This window comes from Chiloscyllium punctatum, chromosome 6 (assembly GCF_047496795.1).
Source record: "Chiloscyllium punctatum isolate Juve2018m chromosome 6, sChiPun1.3, whole genome shotgun sequence".
Lineage (NCBI taxonomy): Eukaryota > Metazoa > Chordata > Chondrichthyes > Orectolobiformes > Hemiscylliidae > Chiloscyllium > Chiloscyllium punctatum.
Window position 1 is genome coordinate 84,144,076 of NC_092744.1, and position 24,820 is coordinate 84,168,895.

The 24,820-nt window shown below is 41.7% G+C and overlaps 3 protein-coding genes across 5 annotated transcripts in view; 2 read left to right on the top strand and 1 right to left on the bottom strand.

Annotated features, from left to right (window-relative positions):
• The window catches only part of pigx (phosphatidylinositol glycan anchor biosynthesis, class X), a 37,676-nt gene extending 24,763 nt beyond the window's left edge, over nucleotides 1-12,913 (top strand). For both annotated transcript variants that reach the window (XM_072573131.1, XM_072573132.1), the window contains exons 6-7: nucleotides 419-581; nucleotides 3,329-12,913. In XM_072573131.1, the coding sequence (XP_072429232.1) occupies nucleotides 419-581; nucleotides 3,329-3,354 (189 nt within the window). In that variant the 3' untranslated portion in view covers nucleotides 3,355-12,913. The remainder of the gene's footprint in view (nucleotides 1-418; nucleotides 582-3,328) is intronic.
• A 7,358-nt stretch (nucleotides 12,914-20,271) lies between these two features.
• Nucleotides 20,272-24,820, top strand: part of boka (BCL2 family apoptosis regulator BOK a) — a 31,653-nt gene continuing 27,104 nt past the window's right edge. Inside the window, exon 1 of the mRNA XM_072573145.1 lies at nucleotides 20,272-20,426. The gene's annotated coding sequence lies outside the window, so the exon portion shown is untranslated. The remainder of the gene's footprint in view (nucleotides 20,427-24,820) is intronic.
• Nucleotides 20,422-24,820, bottom strand: part of thap4 (THAP domain containing 4) — a 107,009-nt gene continuing 102,610 nt past the window's right edge. For both annotated transcript variants that reach the window (XR_011960956.1, XM_072573142.1), the window contains one exon: nucleotides 20,422-21,216. Coding sequence is in view for 1 of the 2 variants with exons in the window: in XM_072573142.1 (XP_072429243.1) it covers nucleotides 21,211-21,216 (6 nt within the window). In the remaining variant the exon portion in view is untranslated. The remainder of the gene's footprint in view (nucleotides 21,217-24,820) is intronic.

Below are 24,820 nucleotides of genomic sequence, written 5' to 3' on the forward strand. Positions count from 1 at the left end.
GGACTTACATCCCAAAAACTGCAACAATTCAAGATGACAGCAAGGAATGGGCAATAATGCTGTCTTAGCCAAAGATGCCCACCTCCTATGAAAGAATAAAGAAAAGAACTTGCTGAGTTCTGTGCCTGGCCAAATCTCTGCTGTTTCAAACAGGACTCCATCAGGAATTGGGTCTCCTACTTTGGGAATTTATTTGTTGTGCAATTAACTATTTTTCATTTGTTTGTTGTACAGAAGTTAATATTTTGTTATTCTTAAAAAGAACTGCTGTCATATTGAAATACTTGTATTTGAAATTTAGAGCATGTGCTTATTAAGTATGGATGTGTTGTGAGTGTCCTCTATCTTAGAGATTGCCAAGTCGCAGGATCACTTCCTGTCTCGGGTTGCTGGGTGTCACAATTCCTTCTTTTTGTAGGTTGTGGAATCCCTAACACTACAGGTTCCTGTTGGACAGAAGAAGCATGTATTGGCTGTGGTCACTGTAACGCTGCTTGTTACCATTCTGTGCTGTAGCCTGCTTATCAGAGCTGTGTGGATACATGGCGAGTTTGAACACTGTGATGAAATTCCATTAAAAGGTGAGATTTTCAGTCTTGAATTTTATTGGAATTGTTTGGAATAACTCATTGCTGTGGCGTCCCCTTTATATATTTATTAATTAATTAATAAGTACACTCAGTAGTTCCAGCATATCTACATCCAATGAAGTTAGTATTGTATCCACTTGAATTCTTCAATCATCTTGTACATGCATGTTAGTGCAAAGTACATGCAGCTCTGCGCTGTGTTAGCATTCCCATGTGCTTGGAATATATCACTAAGGGTAGCAGAGAGTAGTGGAATTGCTCTGTGTACGAAGGATAGATTTATTCAAAACCAGAGTTCATTTGGCCCATTGTATTTATGCCAGCATTTTGATGGAGCTATCACTGTTCTCTCCTCATAGCTATGTAACTTTGTCTCCTTTAAGTATCTATATAAAAATGAGTAAGCCATTCAATTCCTCAAACTTGTTTGGCTGTTTGTTGAGATGATAGCTGATCTACACCCTTGCAAGAGTTCCAAACTCCTGTAACCCTTGTGTGTAGAAGTGTTTCTCAATTTCACTCCTAGAAGTTTTGGCTGTAAATTTTAGATTATGCCCTTACCCTGGACTCCAGCTAGGATAAATAGTTTCTCTATGTCTCTCTGTTTTCCTAAATATCTTTAAACTTCACTTGAATCAATGTTCAATCTTCTGCATTCCAGAAAATAAAAGCCCAGTTTGTATAATTTCTCTTAAAATTTTAAACCTTTATGTGCTAAATTTGCACTGCACTCTCACCAAGGAAAGTTGATCCTTCCTAAGCTGTGATGGTCACAATATTCAGAAGTGTGGTCTGATTAGGGCTTTGTCGAACTGAATTATGCTTGTAGAGTCATACAGCACATAAACAGACCCTTCAGGCCAGTCCATACCGAACATAATCCCAAACTAAACTAGTACCGCCTGTCTGCTTTTGGCGTGTATTCCTCCAAACCTTTCCTGTTCATGCATTTATCTAGGTTTTTTTTTAAATGTTGCAACTGTGCCCACATCCACCACTTCCTCAGGAGATTCATTCCATGTGTGAGCCACCTTCTATTTTTAAAAGAAATTGCCCATCATGTTTTTAAAATCTTTCTCCATTCACCTTAAAAATATGTCCCCTGTCATGAAATACCCCATCTTAAGGAAAAGACACCTACCATTAACCCTCCCTATACCCCTCATGATTTTATACCTCCTATGCTCCAATGGATAAAAAGTTCCAGCCTATCCAGCCTTTCTTTTTAACTTGTATCTTGTCATACCCAGCAACATTCTGGTAAATCTCTTTTGAACTCTCTCTAGCTTAATAATATCCTTGCTATAAAAGGGTGACCAGAACTGGATACAATACTCCAGAAGAGACCTCACCAATATTCTGTACAACCTCAACATGACTTCCCAACTGCTGTACTCAAAGGACTTCTATTCCCTTGTACTTATTCCTCTAGATATAAAGGTCAATACTCCCTCATTCTTTTGAGTATTTTACTGCCTGATCATTGCATTTTAAGGAACTGTGTATTTGGACCTAAATCTCTTTGGATCTATACTATTTTTCCAAATCCTTTTGAATGCTATTATTACATCTGCTTTTACTACCCTTCCAAGCAATGCATTACAGATCACAGCAACTTGCTATGTTTAAAGAAAGGCAACAAGAACATTTCTTTCTCTCTCAAATTAGGTACAGCAAAAAGGACTGGTCTGTTTATCTTCCTATGCACATTCCACAAATTGCACGTTTCACTGTCTATTTCTGATACATAAGGAGGGAACTCATGCTTGGAATGCACTCTGGTTCTTTCACTCAGCCAGCAAGCTTTTGTTGATTGTTTAAACCCTGTTAATGAATGGGATTTTTTTTATTTTTATTGAAGTAACGCAGCTAATTAAGAGAATCTGCAATAAAATTGTCTGGCATTTTCATTTACTGCCACATAAGCTTTTATCTAGTGCCATCGGTTAGTTACAGGCAAACTTTGGAGAAAAAGCTGTTTACATAATTTCTCTGCATATTTGTGCTGATCTTCTGCCAGATTTACAGTGGAAAGATTGGGAAGGGGAAAAAAAAACTGTAAACGTTCCATGATCTAGTCTAAAAAGGAATAATTAAAGTCACTGTTAAGTTCATGAAAACTTGTCTGTGCAGCCAGAATTCAAAGTTTTGTCAGACAAAAGTACAGAACTAGATAAATGTTCTTTAAACCACCCGGGCACAGATTCTCTGGCATCCTCAATCTGCGATATATCAATTTTCTTGATGTTCAGAATGGCTGTAAATAGCAGCCTAGTGGAATTGAGGATTTCAGACATTAAGGAAGTCACTTAACATTTCTCAAATATTTCTTGTGTTTGGAGAATGTTTTCACATGCATGCCAGATACTTGAGACCAGACAGGAAAGACCTGTTGAACTACCAATTTCACTGTCCCATAATGTTCAAAAAATCCTGTCTGAAAGACCTCAGGCAATTTTTGCACTAATGCAACAAAATAATTTAGCAGCTGCACATATTATATTTTCTGCATTTTGGACTTGCTAAATCAGTTGTACATGGCTGTAATGGCTAAGTCTTTTACATGCGCTTTCCCCTAGTCCTCTCCCACTTGTTATCGAAAGGGTAGTATCCTGAGAGATATTTGCCCTGCTTTTTTAAAAAATTTGCTAATTAAGTAACAAATTAAGTGTTTTGTGAATAAAGTTACTTCTGAAATCTGAACTATATTGGTAGTGTTCTCTTTGTCTGCTTCCCAGGGTCTCATGAGGGATCATTTAACTGAACATCAACCGGTCCTTGATGGTCTGCTCTTCTGAGGCCACTTTGATAGCTGTGTGCAGAATGGTGTTTGGCATGGGACTTGCTGCACTTCACTCTCCATCACTATGCTTAGAGCTGAAATAGAAACTCATTTGTCCAAAGACAGGTGGATGGAATAACCAGCTCTAACCAATACTCTCAGAATCCACATTTGAATTGTGTGGGCTTTCTTCCCATCTTCAGTTTCCTAACCTAATATGGATTAAATAATAATATGGTCTATAACACTAAACAGCTGGAATATACTTTTGAAGAACAGTGATGATATCCTTAACTCTGAGCCAGGAGGCATCGGTCCAAGTCCCACTGCTCCAGAGGTGAGTCATAACATCTCAGATTAGATTAGATTAGATTACATTACATTACAGTGTGGAAACAGACCCTTCGGCCCAACAAGTCCACACCGACACTCCGAAGAGCAACCCACCCAGACCCATACCCCTACATTTACCCCTTACCTAACACTACGGGCAATTTAGTATACCCATTCACCTGACCTGCACATCTTTGGACTGTGGGAGGAAACCGGAGCACCCGGAGGAAACCCACGCAGATACGGGGAGAACGTGCAAACTCCACACAGTCAGTCACCTGAGGCGGGAATTGAACCCGGGTCTCTGGCGCTGTGAGGCAGCAGTGCTAACCACTGTGCCATCCACAAACCAGTTAATCTGAACAAGTTAGTCTGAAAATATCTGTACACATACTGCCTCAACAACAACGCAAAATACTGCAGGTGCTGAAGACCTGAAATACAAATTAGAGATACTTAGCAGGTCTAGCAGCATCTACGAATGGAGAAACAGATTTTAACACCAAAATGTGTGTGTGTGAGAGAGACTAGCTGGACCATCACTAATTTGAGAAGGTGGTGGTAACCTGCCGCCTTGAACTGCTGCAGTCCGTGTGGGCTGTCGGTAGAAGCACAATGCTCCTTTGGCGGAGATTCCAAGATTTTTAATTTAGTGACAGTCAAAGAACAGTGATACGTTTCCATGTCACAGTGGAGGGGAACTTACAGGTAGTGGTGTTCCTTTGTATCCGCTGCTGTTGTCCTTCTGGGTTGTCGTACTTATAGATTCGGAAGGTCTGTCTGAGGAGCTTTGGTAAAATTCTGCTGTACATCTGTTTCTCTATTCAGAGATGCTTCTACTGAGCATTGCTGGTGGAGGGAGTGAATGTGATCCCATTCAAATGGGCTCCTGTGTCTTGAATAGTTCCTGAGTTGTGTTGGAGCAGCGTTCATCCAGGCAAATAAGGACTATTCCATTACAGTCCTCACTTGTGCCTTGTAGGTGGTGGGACAAGCTTTGGTGAGTCAGGAAATAAGTTACTAATTACAAGATTCCTAGCCCCAGACCTGGTCTGCCTTGGAACTGAAAAGAGATGGAAAACTGTATACTATAGAAAAAGGTAGGGGTTAAGAAAATAGCGTAAAGGAAAGGTTAGACAGTGAGCAAGGTTAGAGTTCAGCTCTGTTATAGAACAAAAAGCCACTGGTATTGTAATAGTTGTAAAGAAGTAACATTGATCCAGAGTAGCTGTTAATAGCAGGATGGGTCAACTATGCTGATTCAAAACCATGGAAACAAGAAGCTAGAGTGGTGGTAGTTGGGGTGAGTGGAAACCAAAATAGAGCTCATGATTACAGGTTGTGAAACTTAATGTTGAGTCCAGAAAGCTGTGAAGTGTCTGAATATAAAATGAGGTGCTGTTCCACCAACTTGTGTTGGGCGTCACTGGAATACGGCAGCGAATGTGAGCAGTAGGACAAGACGGTGTTTTGAAATGGCAGTGGACTGGAAGGTCAAGGCCATGCTTGAGGATTGAACATAGGTATTCAGTCAACATGTTTTTGATGTCCCCAGCGGAGTGGAGACTGCAATGGGACCTTGTGAGCAGCAAACATGATAGTTTCTGTCACAAAGTTAATATGTAAAAATTGTAAAATGGGGGAAAGCATTGCAACATCCCTTTAAGAGATGGTGTTCTTTTCGGTGCTTAGAGATTTGAAAATGGACATCTGAACAGCAGTTTAAAGTGCAGAGAGCACCCAAATTGAAGCATTTTGTATCAAACAGCCAAGCAACATTTTTACCGAGACAACAGTTTAAATTCAGCCGATTAATTTGACAAGACACTTGAAGACTAAGGACCAATTGAATTTAAAATGGATTGTTTTGACACTGGGAAGCCAATCAAATTATAAGAATTTAATATGTCACAGAGGAGTATGTAAAACTGGGATTTTTGAAAAATAGCAGACAACCATCTGCCATCTGAAGGGAGAGCCAAACTTAAGCTGCAGCGAAAGCAAGTTCGCCATCTGAGACACAAACCTGGCTTTCACACAAAATTACTAAGCTCTCTAAAAAGACCCATCAAAGATACCACAGTATTTCCAGTTCAAAATTCTCTGAGGAATTATCAGAAGGAAGGTGTTTGTGACATGAGATCAACAGAAGGAAGATTGGAGATAAAAACGAAGATATAAACTTTGCAAACTTGGAGAGATTAAGTTTTAATTTATTGCTTTCTTTATTAATTGTGTTTACATAAGTGGAACTTATAAAGTGGCAGGGAGTTATCAGGGAGTTTCTTACCTCTTAACCCACGTTAACAGATTGAGGGGACAGCTGAATGTCTCTGGGCGTTTTGGATTTAATTATTATTAGAAGAGAGCCTCTACTCCCATTATAACTGATTTGAGGTTTGTGTGTCAGTTCATTATTGGAGGGGCTTGACCTCACACCCATATTGGTTGAAACAAGTGTTTCTAGTAAAAGGAATGTTGGTGGACTTGGTTAGGGCAGACAAACTGTTGCATTTCCTGCGACTGCATGAGGAAGGCTGTGGGAGAGGGATGAGGTTATTCAGGAGTGGGTCCAGGTAAACTCCTTTTGGTTTGCTGACAAGGATGGTGTGAACGCAACTTTACATTGGAAAAACCAAATGCAGACTGGATGACTGCTTTGCTGAACACCTCTGGTTCATGCATATGCATGACCCTGACCTTCCCGTGGCCGGTCATTTTAACAGTCTCCTGCTCGCCTGCCCACTTGTCTGTCCTCAATGTCGCAGTGCTCCTGTGAATCACAGCAAACTGGAGGAGCAACATCTCCTCTTCAAGCTAGGCACTTTACAATCTTCTGGGTTCAATATTGAGTTCAACTCCTTGTCGGCAGAGAGCCTTTTCACTCACACCCTCAACTGAATACTCGGAGATTGTGAAAATACGGTAAACTTCTGGTGTTTCAAGTATATAGCTTTTGCTGGTTTATTGAGAGCGCTGGTTCACAAGGGGCTGGTTGAAATAAAGTTTATTGTATTGAAGAAGCAGTTAGATGGTTGGATGTTTCTTTGTGCAATCATTTCACTGGCACTGATGCCCTTGCCCAGCGCATTAATGTGGCCCCAGAAAGCTGGGCTGGCACAGAATCTGCAATATTTCTGCATAAGTGGAACAGATGAATTTTTGAATTTAATCCTATTTGTGAAAATGTAATTACACTTGACATGCAAAAGGCTCGAGATATCTGTCTCCATCCTCTTGAAAGCTTTGTAAATAAGCTCTGTAGTAGTGTTACAAAATATACTGGGAAAATGGAAGTGCTGTAGCCATGTTTTTGTATATTTTATCCTTCTCCACCTATGTCCTTGATCCAAAGTCTTACCAGAAGATTGTTATGCTTTTTAATAAATCTTTTGACATACCATCACAACTCTTCTGACATTTCTACCTCCATTGGATTTGATCTTCAGTGATGAAGCATATTTCTGTACATTGGTTCAGTTGGCAGTTCCTGATGATTTATGATGACTTCATGTCCATTTTGATTCAGTTATTGCTTCCTCAGTAACAGCTGTCAGGATGTTGCTATGTTTTGAGTTCTATATGCACATCATTGTTACATATGTCTCCTTGGTAAATGAGGGAAGTCTGATTGCCCTGTCTCCGTGGAGTTCAGTACTCAAGTTTGCAAAGTGCTTCATTAGCCAAACTGCCTGAGAGTTATCAGCTGGATCACTTATACCTAGACTTGCTATTGATATACTTCTCAATCAGTTCAAGAGCTTGTCAGTCATGTTTTCCTTACCCTTTGCACTGTGGTTCCTTAAAGCTTGCCAATGTTCAAGCTTCCTCTTTTTGCTCCACCTCAAATTTCCAATAGAAATCCCCGTAATCAGTCATGAATTGTTAGTTGTACCTTTCTCTGAGTAACTTGAATTCTAAAAATAAATCATTTTATTCACGTGGTCATATATTTCTGTTCTTATTTACTGTGTTTTTGTCAGAGATATAAATCAAGTCCTGCCAAATTCCCATTTTCGGTTTGAAAAATTTGTTTTATAACCTTTATTAACACCTGATTTCCACTCTAGTCCTTGTACAGTCTCATTATTAAAGCCCTCTATAAACAGAGATAAAAGCTCTTCCCTCCTAAGTTTATCTCTTTGTACTTTTGAGGAAGCAAGTGTTGCTTGGACTGAGTAGGGCTAAAGATAGTAAAGCATAAGCCCTGACTTCACTTCTGTTCTCAATATATTTGAGTTTGGAGGAGAATATGAAGGTTTGTTGAAGATACTAAATAGAAGGTTTGGCAAACACCAAGTAAGACTAACAGACAAACTGGAGGATAGCACATTCAATTTAATATAGAAAAATATGTGTTATTTTGCTCTCATAGGAAAGACATGGAATAGAAAAACTAGAAAAGAGGTTGTATTTATTTAGCATCTTTCAAATTCATAGAACACTCCAAAGTGCTTCATAGTCAATGAAATACTTTACATCATGCCTGTCATTGTAACACATACGTATGTATGAACATAAACTATTATGAGCCGAAACGGGCCATTGGGCCGGGTCTCCAGTATCATAGACTCATCTGATTCAGGCCTCTCATGGCTGACTTTACTGTGGTTACAACTCTAATTTTCTATCTGCCCTCTATATCCTTTCACACTCTTGTCAATGAAGCATCTAACTAACTGAGCCTTAAAAATACTTAGTGATAACTCACACCTCCACATTCCTTCCTTTTGGGAAGACAGTTACAAGAATGCCTTTCAACCTATTGTGTCCACACTGGTGAAAAACAGCTGCCTAGCTATTCCAATCCTATTTTCCAGCACTTGGCACGTAGCTTTGTTTTCCTTGGCATTTTGCGTTATGAGGATTTCTGACTCTGCTACCTATTACAGGCACTGTGTTCTAGATTCCCATCACCCTCTGGATGCAAGTGTTTTTTTTTTGCCCCACATCTCCTCTAAACCTCCTGCCCCTTACCATAAATCTATGACCCTGGTCATTGATCCCTACTCCAAGGGGAAAGGTTTCTTAAGATATCTTGTGTTCCCTCTCAATCTCCTCTGCTTTAAGGAAAACAACAACAGTCTGTCAAATCTTTCTTCAATATTGAAAATTCACAGCTCAGGCAATATTCTAGTAAATCTCCTGTTCTACTCTTAGGTGCGTTCACATCTCTCCTATAATATGGGTTCTGGAATTGCACACAATACTCTTGCTGTTGCTAACCAGCATTTCATACAGTTCTAGCTACTCTTAAACTCTGCCTCAACTAATAAATACTATATGCTGCCTTAACCCAGCACCAATTTTTTTGTGGCATGGCAAAATCACACAAAAAGTAATGGAATATGAATGGATGATTTGCTTTTGTGATGTTGAATGATGAATTAATACCATTGGGAGACTTAGAACAGCTATTCAATGGAAAGGAAATGCAGGATGTGAATAAACAGCATTCAAATAAATAATTACGATGATGTTAGTAGGAGCAGATAACTTTAGCATAAGTGGCTTAAGTGCAGAAATATAGATTTTAATAATGAATTTGTGCAAAGCATTGGTGGTAGTGTTTGCAGTTTTAGTAGCCTCATTGTTGAAAGAATTTGAAAGCTATGGAGAGAATGAAGCAGATTCATAAAATGGATGCCAGAAATTAAAAGATTGTGATTTTGAGCTGAACTCTCTGAAAATAACAGTGAATGTCTTCACTTTGCGATAGAAGGCCATTGAAGAAGTAGCTGAAGGTGGTTGGACCTAGGACACTCCCCTGAAACAATTCTGCAACAATGTCCTGGGTTTGAAGTAATTGGTCTCTAACAATCTTTCTTTCTGTTACCTATGACTCCAGCCAGTTGGATTGTTTTGCCCTGAATGCCATCAATTTCAATTTTACTGCAATTCAAATGTAGTTTTTAAGAGCATCTTCTCATTTTTCAGTTCCTTTTAAGGAAATTCATGCTACGTTGATGTTTTTCCTTTCATTCCAAAATTCTCATTCTGTTATTGTCTTTATTTCTACTGTTCACATTTTTTTTCTTTTTTGTACAAAAGTACTTAAAAATCATAACAATGCTGTTCCACTGGATTCCACTCCCCTACACTGTAACACGCAGATGCTATAGCTATAAACCTGCTGTGTTTCTGACTGATGCAAAACTAGCTTTCAGCTCTATTTTGCTGCAGCACGCATCCTGACTAGAAATGTGTTTCACCTGAGTCATAGTCCATTTCTCCAATGCTTTGAAGTTTATGTTTTGCTGCTGTTTTCTACAGAGTCTGAACTCTCTTCTGGACCATCTTAATTCCAGTATCTGGTCTTGGTGTCACTTCATAGGACAATAAGAAATGGAACAAAAATAGGACATTTGGCCCATTGAATTTGCTCTTCATTCATTAAGTTCATATTGATTTACTACCTCAGCTCCACCTTCCCACACTGACGCCACATCTTTTGATTTCATTAGAATCCAAAAACCTGTTATCCTTTGTCTTGAACATACTCAATGTTCAAAGCTCTTTAAGGTTGATAAATCCAAAGATTTACAACCCTTTGAGTAAAGAAATGTTTCCTTGTCTCAGTTCTAAATGGCATTCTGATATTATGACCCTTCATTCTACATCTTCCTACTGCGAGAAACATCCTCCTTTAAGAGTTGTATATGTTTCAATGATATCTCTTCTCATTCTTCTAAACTTAGCCTGGTCCATTCAATCTACATCATCTCAGTATCTGTTTCATGAACTTTCCTTGTAATTTATCCTTCCTTCAATCAGGAGAACAAAACTGTGCACAGTCCTCTAGATGTGAACTGAATAAGGCCCTCCACAACTGTAGAATTATCCTTCTGCTCTTCCTCTTCAAGCCCTTTGCAATAAAAGCTAAATTTGGTTTTCTAATTTCTTACTGCACTTCCATGTTAACTTTTCATGATGTGTACAAGGATATTCAAGTCTTTGCCAATAGCAATATTTCTAAGACTTGCAAGGTTGAAAAGGTTGTTTTCCTATTTTTTGTGCTAAAGTCAAAGATTTCAGATTTTTTTCCTATTCTATTGCACCCACAATATACTTTCCCATATACATTTAATCTATTCATATCCCTTAGCAGCTTCTTTATGTCCTCCCCACACTAATGTCCCACCTAGTGAATTTGGATACATTGCTAATGCCACCTCATACAAGTCATAGAACAGGATTGTAAAAATGAGATCCAAATGTTGATCCTCGAAGCAATTCAAGTTCAGCCTGCCAAGTCAAAATGCCCTGTTTCATTCCTATTCTGTTTTTTATACTTTAATTATAATTCCATGTGAATATATATCCGTCAATGCTATGAGCCCCAATTTTGTGTCATTGCTTTTTGTGTATTTGTTTTAAAATAGTGATGGAAAAGGATAGACCAGATCTAAAAGTTGAAGTTCTAAATTGGAGAAAGGCCAATTTTGATGGTATTAGGCAAGAACTTTCGAAAGCTGATTGGAGGCAGATGTTCGCAGGTAAAGGGATGGCTGGAAAATGGGAAGCCTTCAGAAATGAGATAACAAGAATCTAGAGAAGGTATATTCCTGTCAGGGTAAAAAGGAAGGCTGGTAGGTATAGGGAATGCTGGATGACTAAAGAAATTGAGGGCTTGGTTAAGAAAAAGAAGGAAGCATATGTCAGGTACAGACAGGATAGATCGAGTGAATCCTTAGAGTATAAAGGAAGTAGGAGTATACTTTAGAGGGAAATCAGGAGGGCAAAAAGGGGACATGAGATAGCTATGGCAAATAGAATTAAGGAGAATCCAAAGGGGTTTTACAAATATATTAAGGACAAAAGGGTAACTAGGGAGAGAATAGGGCCCCTCAAAGATCAGCAAGGCAGCTTTTGTGTGGGGCCGGAGGAGATGGGGGAGATACTAAATATATATTTTGCATCAGTATTTACCGTGGAAAAGGATATGGAAGATATAGACTGTAGGGAAATAGATGGTGACATCTTGCTAAATGTGCAGATTACAGAGGAGGAAGTGCTGGATGTCTTGAAGCGGTTAAAGATGGATAAATCCCCAGGACCTGATCAGGTGTACCTGAGAACTCTGGGAAGCTAGAGAAGTGATTGCTGGGCCTCTTGCTGAGATATTTGTATAATCGATAGTCACAGGTGAGGTGCTGGAAGGCTGGAGGTTGGCAAATGTGGTGCCACTGTTTAAGAAGGGCGGTAAAGACAAACCAGGGAACTATAGACCGATGAGCCTGACCTCAGTGATGGGCAAGTTGTTGGAGGGAATCCTGAGGGACAGGATGTAGATGTATTTGGAAAGGCAAGGACTGATTAGGGATAGTCAACATGGCTTTGTGCATGGGAAATCATGTCTCATAAACTTGATTGAGTTTTTTGAAGAAGTAACAAAGAAGATTGATGAGGGCAGAGCAGTAGATGTGATCTATATGGACTTCAGTAAGGCATTTGACAAGGTTCCCCAGGGGAGACGGATTAACAAGGTTAGATCTCATGGAATACAGGGAGAACTAGCCATTTGGATACAGAACTGGCTCAAAGGTAGAAGACAGAGGGTGGTGGTGAAGGGTTATTTTTCAGACTGGAGGCCTGTGACCAGTGGAGTGCCACAAGGATCAGTGCTGGGTCCTCTACTTTTTGTCATTTACATAAATGATTTGGATGCGAGCATAAGAGGTACAGTTAATAAGTTTGCAGATGATACCAAAGTTGGAGGTGTAGTGGACAGCAAAGAGGGTTACTTCAGATTACACCAGGACCAGATGGGCCAATGGGCTGAGAAGTGGCAAATGGAATTTAATTCCAATAAATGCGAGGTGCTGCATTTTTGGAAAGCATATCTTAGTAGGCCTTATACACTTAATGGTAAGGTCCTAGGGAGTGTGGCTGAACAAAGAGACCTTGGAGTGCAGGTTCATAGCTCCTTGAAAGTGGAGTCGCAGGTAGATAGGAAAGTGAAGAAGGCGTTTGGTATGCTTTCCTTTATTGGTCAGAGTATTGAGTACGGAGTTGGGAGGGCATGTTGCGGCTGGATAGGACATTGGTTAGGCCACTGTTGGAATATTGCGTGCAATTCTGGTCTCCTTCCTATCGGAAAGATGTTGTGAAACCTGAGAGGGTTCAGAAAAGATTTACAAGGATGTTGCCAGGGTTGGAGGATTTGAGCTATAGGGAGAGGCCGAACAGGCTGGGGCTGTTTTCCCTGGAGTATCGGAGGCTGAGGGGTGACTTTATAGCGGTTTATAAAATTGAGGGGCATGGATAAAACATTTGATTTTTTTCCTGTATTTTACAGGATAGGGTCATACAAATTCAAGGAGACAGAACTGGGAAGATGTTAGGTTAATATTCTTTGTTCAAGCAGGATACTAAGATAATAAAACATAACCTCTTGCATGCATTATTTAAGGTCTTAGCATGAGGTAAATAGGCAAAGTCTTTTCCCTGGGGTCGGGGAGTCAGAACTAGATAGCATAGGTTTAGGATGAGAGGGGAAAGATATAAAAGGGCAACTTTTTCACGCAGAGGATGGTACACGTATGGAATCAGAGGAAGTGGTGGAGGTTGGTACAATTGCAACATTTAAGAGGCATTTGGATGGGTATATAAATAGGAAGGGTTTGGAGGGATATGGGCTGGGTGCTTGCAGGTGGGACTAGATTGGGTTGGGATATCTGGTCAGCATGGATGGGTTGGACCGAAGGGTCTGTTTCCATGCTGTACATCTCTATCACTCTATGCTTCTTTTAGCTCCTCATCAAATACTTTTTGAAAATCCAATTCACCAGATACACTTGTTCCCTGTTGCCTGTCTGCTGCCCTTCTAGGTGAAAGTGGTCAAAAGTTTGGAAAGTGTTGTATAAGAATTTTTGGTGAATTTCTATAGTGCATTTTGCAGATAAAACACACTGCTGCAACTGAGCGTCAGTGGCAGATCGAGTGGATATTTGTGGATGTGGTGTCAATCAGATGGGCTGCTTTGTTCTGAATAATGTCAAATTTCCTGAGTATTATTGGAGCTGCACTCATCCAGGTAAGTGAGAAGTATTCCATCACACTTCTGAATTATGCTTTGCAAATGGTGGGCAAGCTTTGGGGAGTCAGGAGGTGAGTAACTTGATGCAGTAATCTGAGCCTTTAACCAGTCTTGTAGCTGCAATAATTATGTGGCGAGTCAAGTTGGATTTTTGGTCAATGGTAACCCCCAGGATTTTGATCATGGGAGATTCAGCAACGGTAACGCCATTGAACGTCAAGCAGTCGTGGTTAGATTATCTCTTATTGGAAATGGTCATAGCCTGACATTTGTGTGGCATGAATGTTATGTGCTATTTTTCAACCCAAGCCTTAGATATCATCCATATTTTGCTGCATTTGAACATGGACGGCTTTGGTATCTGAGGAGTCATGGATGGTGCTGAATATTGTGCAATCAGTGACCATCCCCACTTCTGACCTTTTTATGATGGAGGGAAGGTAATTGACGAAGCAGCTGAGGATGGTTGGGCCACAGCCAATACCCTGAGGAACTCCTGTAGGGATGTCTTGGAGCTGAGGTGACTGATATCCAACAATTATAACTATCTTGCTTTGTATAACCAGCAGGGTTTTTCCCGATTTCCATTAATTCCAGTTTTGCTAGGGCTCCTTGATGTCACACTTAGCCAATACAACCTTGATGTCAAGGGCTGTCACTCACCTCACCTCTGGAATTCAGCTCTTTTATCCATCTTTAAAACAAGATTGAAATTAGGTTAGGAGCTGAGTGGTCCTGGCAGAACCCAAACTGGGCATCAGTGAGTAGGCAGTTGCTAAGCAGGGTTCCTTGGTAGCATGGTTGATGACATCTTCCATCACTTTACTGATGATTGAAACTAGACAGATTGGGCAATAATTAGATGAGTTTACTTGGTACTGCCCAAGTACCAAGTTTGACCTAAATATTTTCATAGTTTTCCTGTCTTAGCAACCAACAGCTTTTCATCCTTTGTTTTAAGTTCATCATCCACCACTTCAATTCCTCTGCGTTCACTCTGTCTGTATAAACTCCTGTCATCACTTTTGAGACACACCTCGATTTTATTATCCTTCATGGTCTCTTTACTCCTGTGCATCAGTCACATAATGCTGTCTGTGATCACTTGCCTGTGATCTTCAACAACCATATCCCTCTTCCCATGACCAACCCTAATTTCCTACTGTTCCCCAGATAAAAATTCACCAGGTCACTTTCACACTCCTAACTATTGAGCTCTTTGGTCCTCTATTTGCAATAACAATTCTACTCAATCTTACTTGCAGCTCTACCTTTGATGCCCTTGATCCTAATAAAAACCTCCTTCTCCCACTCTGCTCATTCCATCTTTAAGCTGTAAGGCTTCTGTCCCTGCTTCACATGTCAAGGAGAAGAGGGTTGCTCATTTATGATGGCCAAATAGTTTAGTCATTCATCAACAAATCTGCAAAATCACTTCCACAGGACAGAATTGTCCTTGAAATTGAAGATGTAACATTTGGATTTGTTCGGATGGCCCAGCGGCTCAGTGGTTATCCATGGTAATGGACAAAGACCTGGGTTTGATTCCACCCTCTGGTGACTCTGTAATATTCTTCCCATTCCTGCGTGGGTTTCCTCCCACAGCCCAAAGATGTGCAGATTATGGGGACTGGCCACCTAAATTGCCCCGTGGTGTCCAGGGATATGCAGGGTTACAGGGGTGGGCCTGGGTGGGATGCTCTTTGGAGGGTCAATGTGGAATTAATGGGCCAAATGGCCGCCTTCCACACTGTGGGCATTCAGTGACTCTATGATTTTAGAGTGCCAGTCAGGACCAACAGCTTGGGTTTCAAAGTGTACGCAAACAATGAAGGAGAAACAATGAAGCAGGATGAACTAATTAAGAAATGGAGAAGGCCATTGTCACATTGATGGTTCCAAACCAGCCCCCAACCCCTGTAAACCTTTTACGTAGAATACATGCATTTCTTTTACTGTCTCTGGAAGGACATTACCAAATCTCTGCATTGCAGTCACTGTGCAGGAACACAACTATTAGCCCACTGCAGGCCGTTGAGCTATGTCTTTGCCTATTTAATATCAATACATTGTAATTGATAATGAAAACATATATAAATTGTGGTAATTTGAACTGCAGTGGAGAAGCACCTGGACTGTCCAGCATTGGCTCCCCACAGGTGTAATAAAGACATGACTTTGCAACTCAATTCCGATTATTGAAATTTTATAACCATGGTCTGAGAAATACTATGTTAAGATCCCATGAGAGACAGAAACTAAAAGCAGCATTGACAAAACACTATTTTGGTAACCAACCTATACTCCAAACAGAAAAGATCCTCCATTTAACATTTAAAATGACTGAAAAGTACATCTGTGAGGGGGAATTTAAGTGGCCCCTTAAGTAGACACTTTATTCTCTAAGAACCAGTCTGAAGAGGCTCCTTATTCCTTTTACAGCGTGATAATTTCTAATCCTTGAATTGATTTTCATAATATGGTTCTCTGGAGCTTCCTTCCTCTATCCAAAGCTAGTCAAATTTTCCAGCCTCATTTAAATCCTCAGTTTTGATCTCTTCAATAGTAAAACAATTCAAACTTGCTGATTTTATCTTTCATCACCCTTCTTCCCCATCTCTTGCAGACTGTAGCCTCCTATTTAAAAATCAACAATTAGGTTTCTGTGTCACAGCATAGTGGTATTATGGTTTTGTTCTTGTATTTGTAATCCAGAAACTTAGACTAAAGATTTAGAGATTTGAGTTCAAGCACTACCATGGCAGTTTGCAAATGTTAATAAAAAGCTATTAAAATAGTAATGACCTCAGTGCTCATGGATTATTGTAAAAATCTAATTGGTTTATTCATATCCTTTAAGGAACTTGTTGTCCTTTCCCAGACTGGCCAGTATGTGACTTCAATTGTGTAGGAATATGATTGCCTCTTAATTGGCACTGGACCTTCGTATTTTCTTCAGCCACCAAGTGGTCACACCCAAGCCACTAATCCTGGCAATGTCCTCCTTAAGGACAGCACAAACCTTTGCAAAATTGAGATATTCAAGAAACAACCTGTTCAGATTCATCTAACACCAAACCCAGGTATGTCCTAACCAGCAGCTGTTCAGATCCACCAGAGGTGGTAGCATGGAGCAGGGGTGGAATTCCTCGACATTGACTCAAGAATCCATAAGACTCGTGGCATTAGATGAAATATGAGCAAGGGAAACTCCTACTGATTTAACATCTACTGGATGAATCCATACTCCTATATGCTGAACACCAATTGATAGAAACACTGAGGACAGTAAAGGAATAGAACATATTTTGGGTCTGGTCTACAATATTGATTATCAAGAATGGCTTGATAACATGACCATTGGTTAAGCTGGTTGAGTCCTGAAGGCCATATCTACCAGACTCAGACAGGTGGTGAGAGAACCAATAAGAGTAAAAACCTACTTGGCCTTGTCCTCCTGAATCTTGCCTGTTCCAGATGTCCTGGTAGTTATAGAAGGACTTGTTGCATCATTCCTAGTGGATACTAGGTCCTCACTTCACAATGAAAATGATCTCCATTGTGTTGTGTGGCATTGCCACCCGTTGTAAAGAATGGATTCAGTTCAGAAGTACAGCACCAAACTGGGCATCGATCATCAGCAGCAGAATTGTATCTATAGCCTCATGGTCCATCATTTCCCTCACTCTACCATTGCCATCAAGCCAGGGGATGAACCTTGGGCAGTATAGGAGAAACTGCCAGCAGTAGCAGTCTTACTGAAATATGTTATGCTAACCTGATGAATCAGTACTTGTCTATTTGGTAAACCAGGACTCCACACATGCTAAACAGTGAAAAACGATGTGCATTTGACAAAACTGGGTGGGGGGAGGTGGCAGGCATCGACCTATTGGTGGTGTCACTGGACTAGAACAAGGTAAGATTCTGGGGACCTGTGTTTGAATTCCACTACAATAGATGGTCATAAATTCAATAAGAATCTGGAATTGAAAATCTAATGATGACCATGACACTATCCTCAGTTGTCATAAAAAGCCATCTAATTCATTAATATCCTTCAAGGAAGGACAACTACCTTTAACTGGTCTGGTCTACAAGGTAAAAACAATAACTGCAGATGCTGGAAACCAAATTCTGGATTAGTGGTGCTGGAAGAGCACAGCAGTTCAGGCAGCATCCAACGAGCAGCAAACGTGATCCCAGACCCACAACATGCTTGACTCTTAATTGCCCTCTGAAATGGTATAGCAATTCAGTTGTATTCACAGCTAGCAAGTCTCAAAAAAACAATGAAACTGGATGGACCACCTGACAGCAAACTTTAAAGTCCAAGGAGCTTCGAAATCGACGTTTGGGGCAAAAGCCCTTCATCAGGAATAAAGGCAGTGAGCCTGAAGCATGGAGAGATAAGCTCGAGGAGGGTGGGGGTGGGGAGAGAGTAGCATAGAGTACAATGGGTGAGTGGGGGAGGGGATGAAGGTGATAGGTCAAGGAGGAGAGGGTGGAGTGGATAGGTGGAAAAGGAGATAGGCAGGTAGGACAAGTCATGGGGACAGTGCTGAGCTGGAAGTTTAGAACTAGGGTGAGGTGGGGGAAGGGGAAATGAGGAAACTGTTGAAGTCTACATTGATGCCCTGGGGTTGAAGTGTTCTGAGGTAGAAAATGAGGCGTTCTTCCTCCAGGCATCTGATGGTGAGGGAGCGGCAGTGAAGGAGGCCCAGGACCTCCATGTCCTTGGCAGAGTGGGAGGGGGAGTTGAAATGTTGGGCCACGGGGCAGTGTGGTTGATTGGTGTGGGTGTCCTGGAGATGTTCACTAAAGCGCTCTGCTAGGAGGCGCCCAGTCTCCCCAATGTAGAGGAGACTGCATTGGGAGCAACGGATACAATAAATGATATTAGTGGATGTGCAAGTAAAACTTTGATGGATGTGGAAGGCTCCTTTAGGGCCTTGGATAAAGGTGAGGGAGGAGGTGTGGGCGCAGGTTTTACAGTTCCTGCGGTGGCAGGGGAAAGTGCCAGGATGGGAGGGTGGGTTGTAGGGGGGCGTGGACCTGACCAGGAGGGAACGGTCTTTGCGGAAGGCGGAAAGGGGTGGGGAGGGAAATATATCCCTGGTGGTGGGGTCTGTTTGGAGGTGGCGGAAATGTTGGCGGATGATTTGGTTTAAGCGAAGGTTGGTAGGGTGGAAGGTGAGCACCAGGGGCGTTCTGTCCTTGTTATGGTTGGAGGGGTGGGGTCTCAGGGCAGAAGTGCGGGATGTAGATCCAACAGGGATAGTGGCACATTGATATATGGGAGAGAGTTCCTCTTGGAGTCTGGAGTCCATGAATCATGCCATCAGGTTAAATATTGGCAAGGAAAACTCCTGCTAATTACTACATATGAAGTCCCTTTGGCTAATCGAGCAGTACTACTTCATGTTGAGCTGTTTGAGTCCAAAAGGACGACCTGCACCCAATGGTCTTTCTGTTCAGCAACACTCCCCAGCACCTTACCATTAACTGTATCATTTATTTTGATCTGAATACTATGTGCAATTAAGACAGGCAGGGGGCTGCAAGAACACAGCAAGCCAGGCAGCATCAGGAGGTGGAGATGTCAACAATTCGGGTGTAACCCTTGTTTCTCCAATTAAATAAAGAAACATTAATTTTGCTCTTTTACTTTTTTCCTCCTTTGATCTTATTTGTTTTTTTAAATTTGTGTATGCTCTCCCACTCTGGATATTATTATGTAATGTTGCAATATCTATCCTCTTGCTTTGTAAGCTTACATTTCCCTTCTCCCAAACCCTCCCTGCTCGAATTGGTTTAGAGCCCTCTCTGCAGCTCACTGTCCCATCAATTTTGAAATCTATTCCACTTAAACTGATCTTTGAACTAGACATTTAATTCTGTGGATCCGATATGCATGAGTAAACTCCATGTGAATATGTGTACCCCATATGACAATAAAGCAAATTCTAATGTGAATGTACCCTGTGTGTTGTATACGCATGTGCGTGCTTCTGTTCAACTGTGTTATATGTGTGTATGTTTTATATTTCCTATGTTATCTATAAATAAAACTTGTGTATAATAAAACCAACGTGTTTTGCTTTAATTTCAAACAGATCCACGCTTTTAACCTTTAGACAAAACATTTCGCGTTTTAAAGAACAAATGCCTTCTTGATTTTCAATTGGCCAGAAAGCGGCAGTGTGTCTTCAAGAAGCAGTTTTCCTGTGTTTAGTGTGAGATGCCGAGAGTGAGTGAGTGATTGAGAGAGAGAGAGAGAGAGAAAGCCTTGTTTTGTAATGCAGGGGTTGCCTGTTGTCTTTGTGCGTGAAGAGGGTTGGTGAGCACTTGAAACGGTGGATGTGGTTGGAGCTTCTGATCACAACACATTATCTTTTCCATAAATGGGGCTGCTTGCGAAAGTTGCTGGAAACCCGGAGGCATTTTAGCAAGGCTTACAATCGGATTTATTTGCTGTAAAAATCGTCTCACCATAAAAGGGGAGCAAGCCGAGAGGGAGAGGCAGCGAAGGGGGCGGTGCAAGCACATCTGCAACTGAATCACCCTGAAGGAACAGCCGCGAAAAAGGGCGAGAGTGAGAAAGATCAACCACCCTCTACAGTCAGAGGCTCCTTCAAAACAAGGCAGGAAGTTTAATTTGCAGCACGTCCCGGAGCAGAAGGTCAGTGTGAGTCAAACCTTCTCCTTTGCCTCTGCTTTAAGCCATGTCGATGGAAAAGCAGTCTGTTCAGCATTGACCCATTCTATCTCCAAACTCACCTGGAGTCTGCTGTAGCTCACTCCTGCCTCATCTCTCTAACCTTTCCTCCTCCCTCTGTCCTCTCCTTCAGCTCTCCCTCCCCTCTGTCCTCTTCTCCGTCATTCCCTCCCCTCTAGTTCCCGGGAGCTCCGCCGCTGCTGCTCCATCTGGATTTTGAAGATTTCGCGTTTTCCAGTCCCACCCCCCTTGGGGGTGCATGTTGGGGTGGGGTGGGTGTTGGTGAGAATTTGTTCCTCTTCAGACGTTGTTTCATTTTTTGGACGGCTCATAGTGTCATAGACTAGCGCCTCTCACATTCCTCTCTGTGGGTAGTTTGCTGGAATTGAGGCTGTTTCTCTTCTCATTTTCTTTCATTTTCGGATTTAGAAAAGAAATCCACTCAATGGGTTTAATGGTTTACTTATGCAGATCGTTTGCATGCAACTTTTTGGGTTTTGCATTTGTTTGATTGATTTTCAGTTGTAAGTTTTTAGTGATGGCTGTACCGTTAATGCCTGTCTGAACTTTGTTGTGGATTTGACTGGCTTAAGTTTGGTGCTGGCATTTGTTGTTCATTTTTGTTCCACGTTTCCAGAGAGTCTTGGAAGAAAAAAAGCTTTCAGCTTGTTTGAACACGAACTGAGTGGCCTCCCAAATTGTAACCATTTCGCGAATCTAATCGCCCAGTTGTAGCAACGTCTACTTCTTAAATCTGCAATGCAAAACACAAAAGTGCTGAAGAAACCCAGCAGAGCTGACATCATTTGTGGAGAAAGAGAATTAAGAATTAATATTACATCCAAGATAATTTTAATATCAATATATCAATGTCCTAGCCTTAAACCTTTCAGACAAGGCAATGAATTCCAATCAAACACATCACTGTTAAAAGAGAAAAAAAATCTGGTATCTGCAGCTGTGGCTAGGTGGTAGCACTCTGGCCAGAGATGTTCACTTACCACTTCACTGACTAGAGCACAGAATAGAACTTTAAACCTGGATCTTGCTAACCCCTCTCCCTTTGAAAAGGATGGGATTGCTTTCTGGGTCTCTCAGCCAATATTTGTCCCTCAATAAGCAATCACAAAAAAACATAACTGTCTCTACTCTGTCAGATGCTTTGAGACATCAGGAAGTGAAATGTGCTAGACCAATATAAGTTCTTTCTTTGAAAATTGCACTCCACGGCCCTTACCTTGTGCTTTCCTATAATGGGAGAAAGTGAGGACTGCAGATGCTGGAGATCAGAGCTGAAAAATGTGTTGCTGGAAAAGCGCCAGCAGGTCAAGCAGCATCCAAGGAGGAGGAGAATCGACGTTTCGGGCATGAGCCCTTCTTTCATGCCCGAAACGTCGATTCTCCTGCTCCTTGGATGCTGCCTGACCTGTTGCGCTTTTCCAGCAACACATTTTCAGCTTTCCTATAATGACCTGGATTTACTACATCCTAGAAATGGTGGAGACCAAACATTGAATGTTTTCAAGAACGGGTTAGATACAGTTCTTAGGGCTGAAGGGATCAAAGGGTATGGGGAGAAAGCAGGAGCAGAGTACTAAGTTGGATGATCAGCCGTGATCATATTGAATGGCAGAACAGGCTCAAAAAGGCTGAGTGACCTACTCTATTTTCTATGTAAACGTAGATAGCTTATCCAGTTCTTTTGAGCCTGTCTTCTGATGATCCCTACTATCTTCACTGTCCTCGGCATTGCCCTTTATGTTTCAGTGACTAGATCTGCTCTCCAGGAAACCTAACAATGATAGTGTCTAGCTTCAGCATTGCCTTGGAGTTCCAACTCAAATTTGGAAAAATACAGCGAATGAAGCTTGTCACAAGTAAAGGTGAGATAGTACATCTCAGCAGGGGCAAAAAAAAGTCACAAGGGGTCACTTGTAAAGTGCAACTCAAGGAACTAACGAATTTCAAGAGTACAAATGTACCAATCACCATAGGTTAGCACTGCAATAAAAAAAGTAAACCAAGCACTTGGTATTATTTCCAGTGGGATAAAATTCAGAAGTAGGGAGATTAGATAAAACCTGGATCAAACCTTGGTTTGCCCACATTTAGCAGCATTACATGAAGTTCTGGTTATTGTATTTTAAAACGGTCATAACAGCAGGGGAGAGGGTGCGAAGAACTCCAAGTGTGCATGTATCAGGAAAGGATGTTTAAAACATTATTCAACAGGATATGAGAATCACTACAGTATTTATTTCCCATCTCCAATTGCTCTCAGAGGCCTTCCTGAACGGCTGCAGGCTGTGTACTGTAGGAACATTCACAATGCTGTTAGGAAGGGAGTTGCGTGATTCTTATCCAGTGACACTGAAGGAACGGTGATATATTTCCAAGTCAGGATGGCTTGGAGGAGAACTTGCAATTGGTGGTGTTCCGATGTATCGACTGCCCCTGACCTTCTAGATCCTAGAGTTCACAGGTGTGGAAGGTGTAATTGAAGAAGCCTTAGTGAGTTGTTACAATGCTTCTTGTAGGTGATATGCACAGCAGCCACTGTGCATCACTGCTGGAAGGAATAAATATTTTAAGGTAGTGGTACTTCTCTGTGCCAGATGTAAGGGCACAGAGGGAATATGCACCCAGGTGGTTCAGGATGTGGGGTGTGGGTACCTGAGAGACTTTGTGGAACCTGGATCCGATGTGGAATTCTGAGCAGGAGCATGCCCAGTTTGGAGCACACAGCTTGCTAGGCTGTCCTCCAAACCTTACACAATGTCAGCTCCAAGCACCGCTGTTTTCAGGCAATGGATGGCATCGGCCATGAGATGGGTGTCCATTGCCACCCTGCTTGCCAATTCCTTGGGGAACATCTAGCCCAGGCCCCTGCCACCCAGCACATCCCCAACGTTGGTCACCCCCACAGCCAAAGTCCTCCCCTTCTCCAGGCACTTGAACCTGCAATAGTAGAGATATAGATTCCTGATCAGTGGGTTTCTGCTGATTACCGCTACTCCTGACAGTGGGAAGACCTGGTCTGAATCGACCATATTCCAGACATTGATCAGGTCCTCATAAAAGACCCTTGTTTTCTATGAACAGGAGTTGCATGTTGTAATTGAAGTCTCACACCTCAAGACCGAAGAAGTGGGTCACCAGGGTGCACCATCTAGGAGATGGCTTGACATAAAGGTATTGCTGCAGGGTCTGAAAGCAGAAAGTTGCCACGTAGGTGTGGAGGAACACTAGCAACTGACCATCTTTCTCAATGGGGAGCCTCTGAATTTTTCCCGTGACCCAGTACATCTCTTGTCCTAGAAGAAGTAAACCAACATCCTCTGGAATTTTGTAATAGAGCCAGAGGGAGGGATCAAAGGGACCAGGAGTACTACAGCATGGAGGTCACCAGCTGGTTTATGACCAGCACATGGCTCCTGTAGGATAGCACTCAGAGCAGTCCTATCCAGTGGCCTGGACGAGCCAAGATTTTGGCGTCCAGCTCCTGCCAATTCACCAGCCAGGATTCCTCAGCTGGGCTAAGATAGACCAGAATATTTTCTAGGCAAAAGTGAGGACTACAGATGCTGGAAATTAGAGTCAAGAGTGTGATGCTGCAAAAGCACAGCAGGTCAGGCAGCATCTGAGGAGCAGGAGAATTGACATTTTCGGGCAAAAGCCCTTCAACAGGAATAAGCTCTGATGAAGGGCTTTTGCCTGAAACGTTGATTCTCCTGCTCCTGAGATGCTACCTGACCTGCTATGCTTTCCCAGCACCACACTCTCGGCCCCAGAACGTTTTCTAATCAACCTGTTCAGGAGTGTCACAATGACACATCTCTGGTACAGGTGGGACTTGAACCTTGGCCTCCTGGCTCAGAGGTAGGGAACATGGCCACTACACCAGACGAGGCCCCTGCTATATTTATAATCTTATTTTATTTATTTGAATAATCTGTGTTTTTAATCAACCTATACCTTTTAGTATTTTAACAATTCGTCTTATCTCGTCAAAGTTACTAAATTAAATATTTGCCTGCAATATAAATCATGACAAGAAATGGAGGCAAAAAGCAGCACCTCGCCTGTACAAAATTCCCAAACTATTCACTTTGTTCTACAGCCTCTTTATCCATCACTCCATACTGTTTGTTTCCATCCACTTTTTTGAACCACACCCAATTCACACCTGGTGACTCGGGTTCCTGTTCACCTATTAGCAATCACAGCAACAAGCCTGAGACAGAAATTTGGCCAAGGAACGTGGCGGTGTGTTGAAGCAGCAGGCAATAGGAAGAAGGAAATATTCTCCAAATCCGCAAGACTAGTAATAGGTCAAAGAACTGAATAGACTTTAAGAA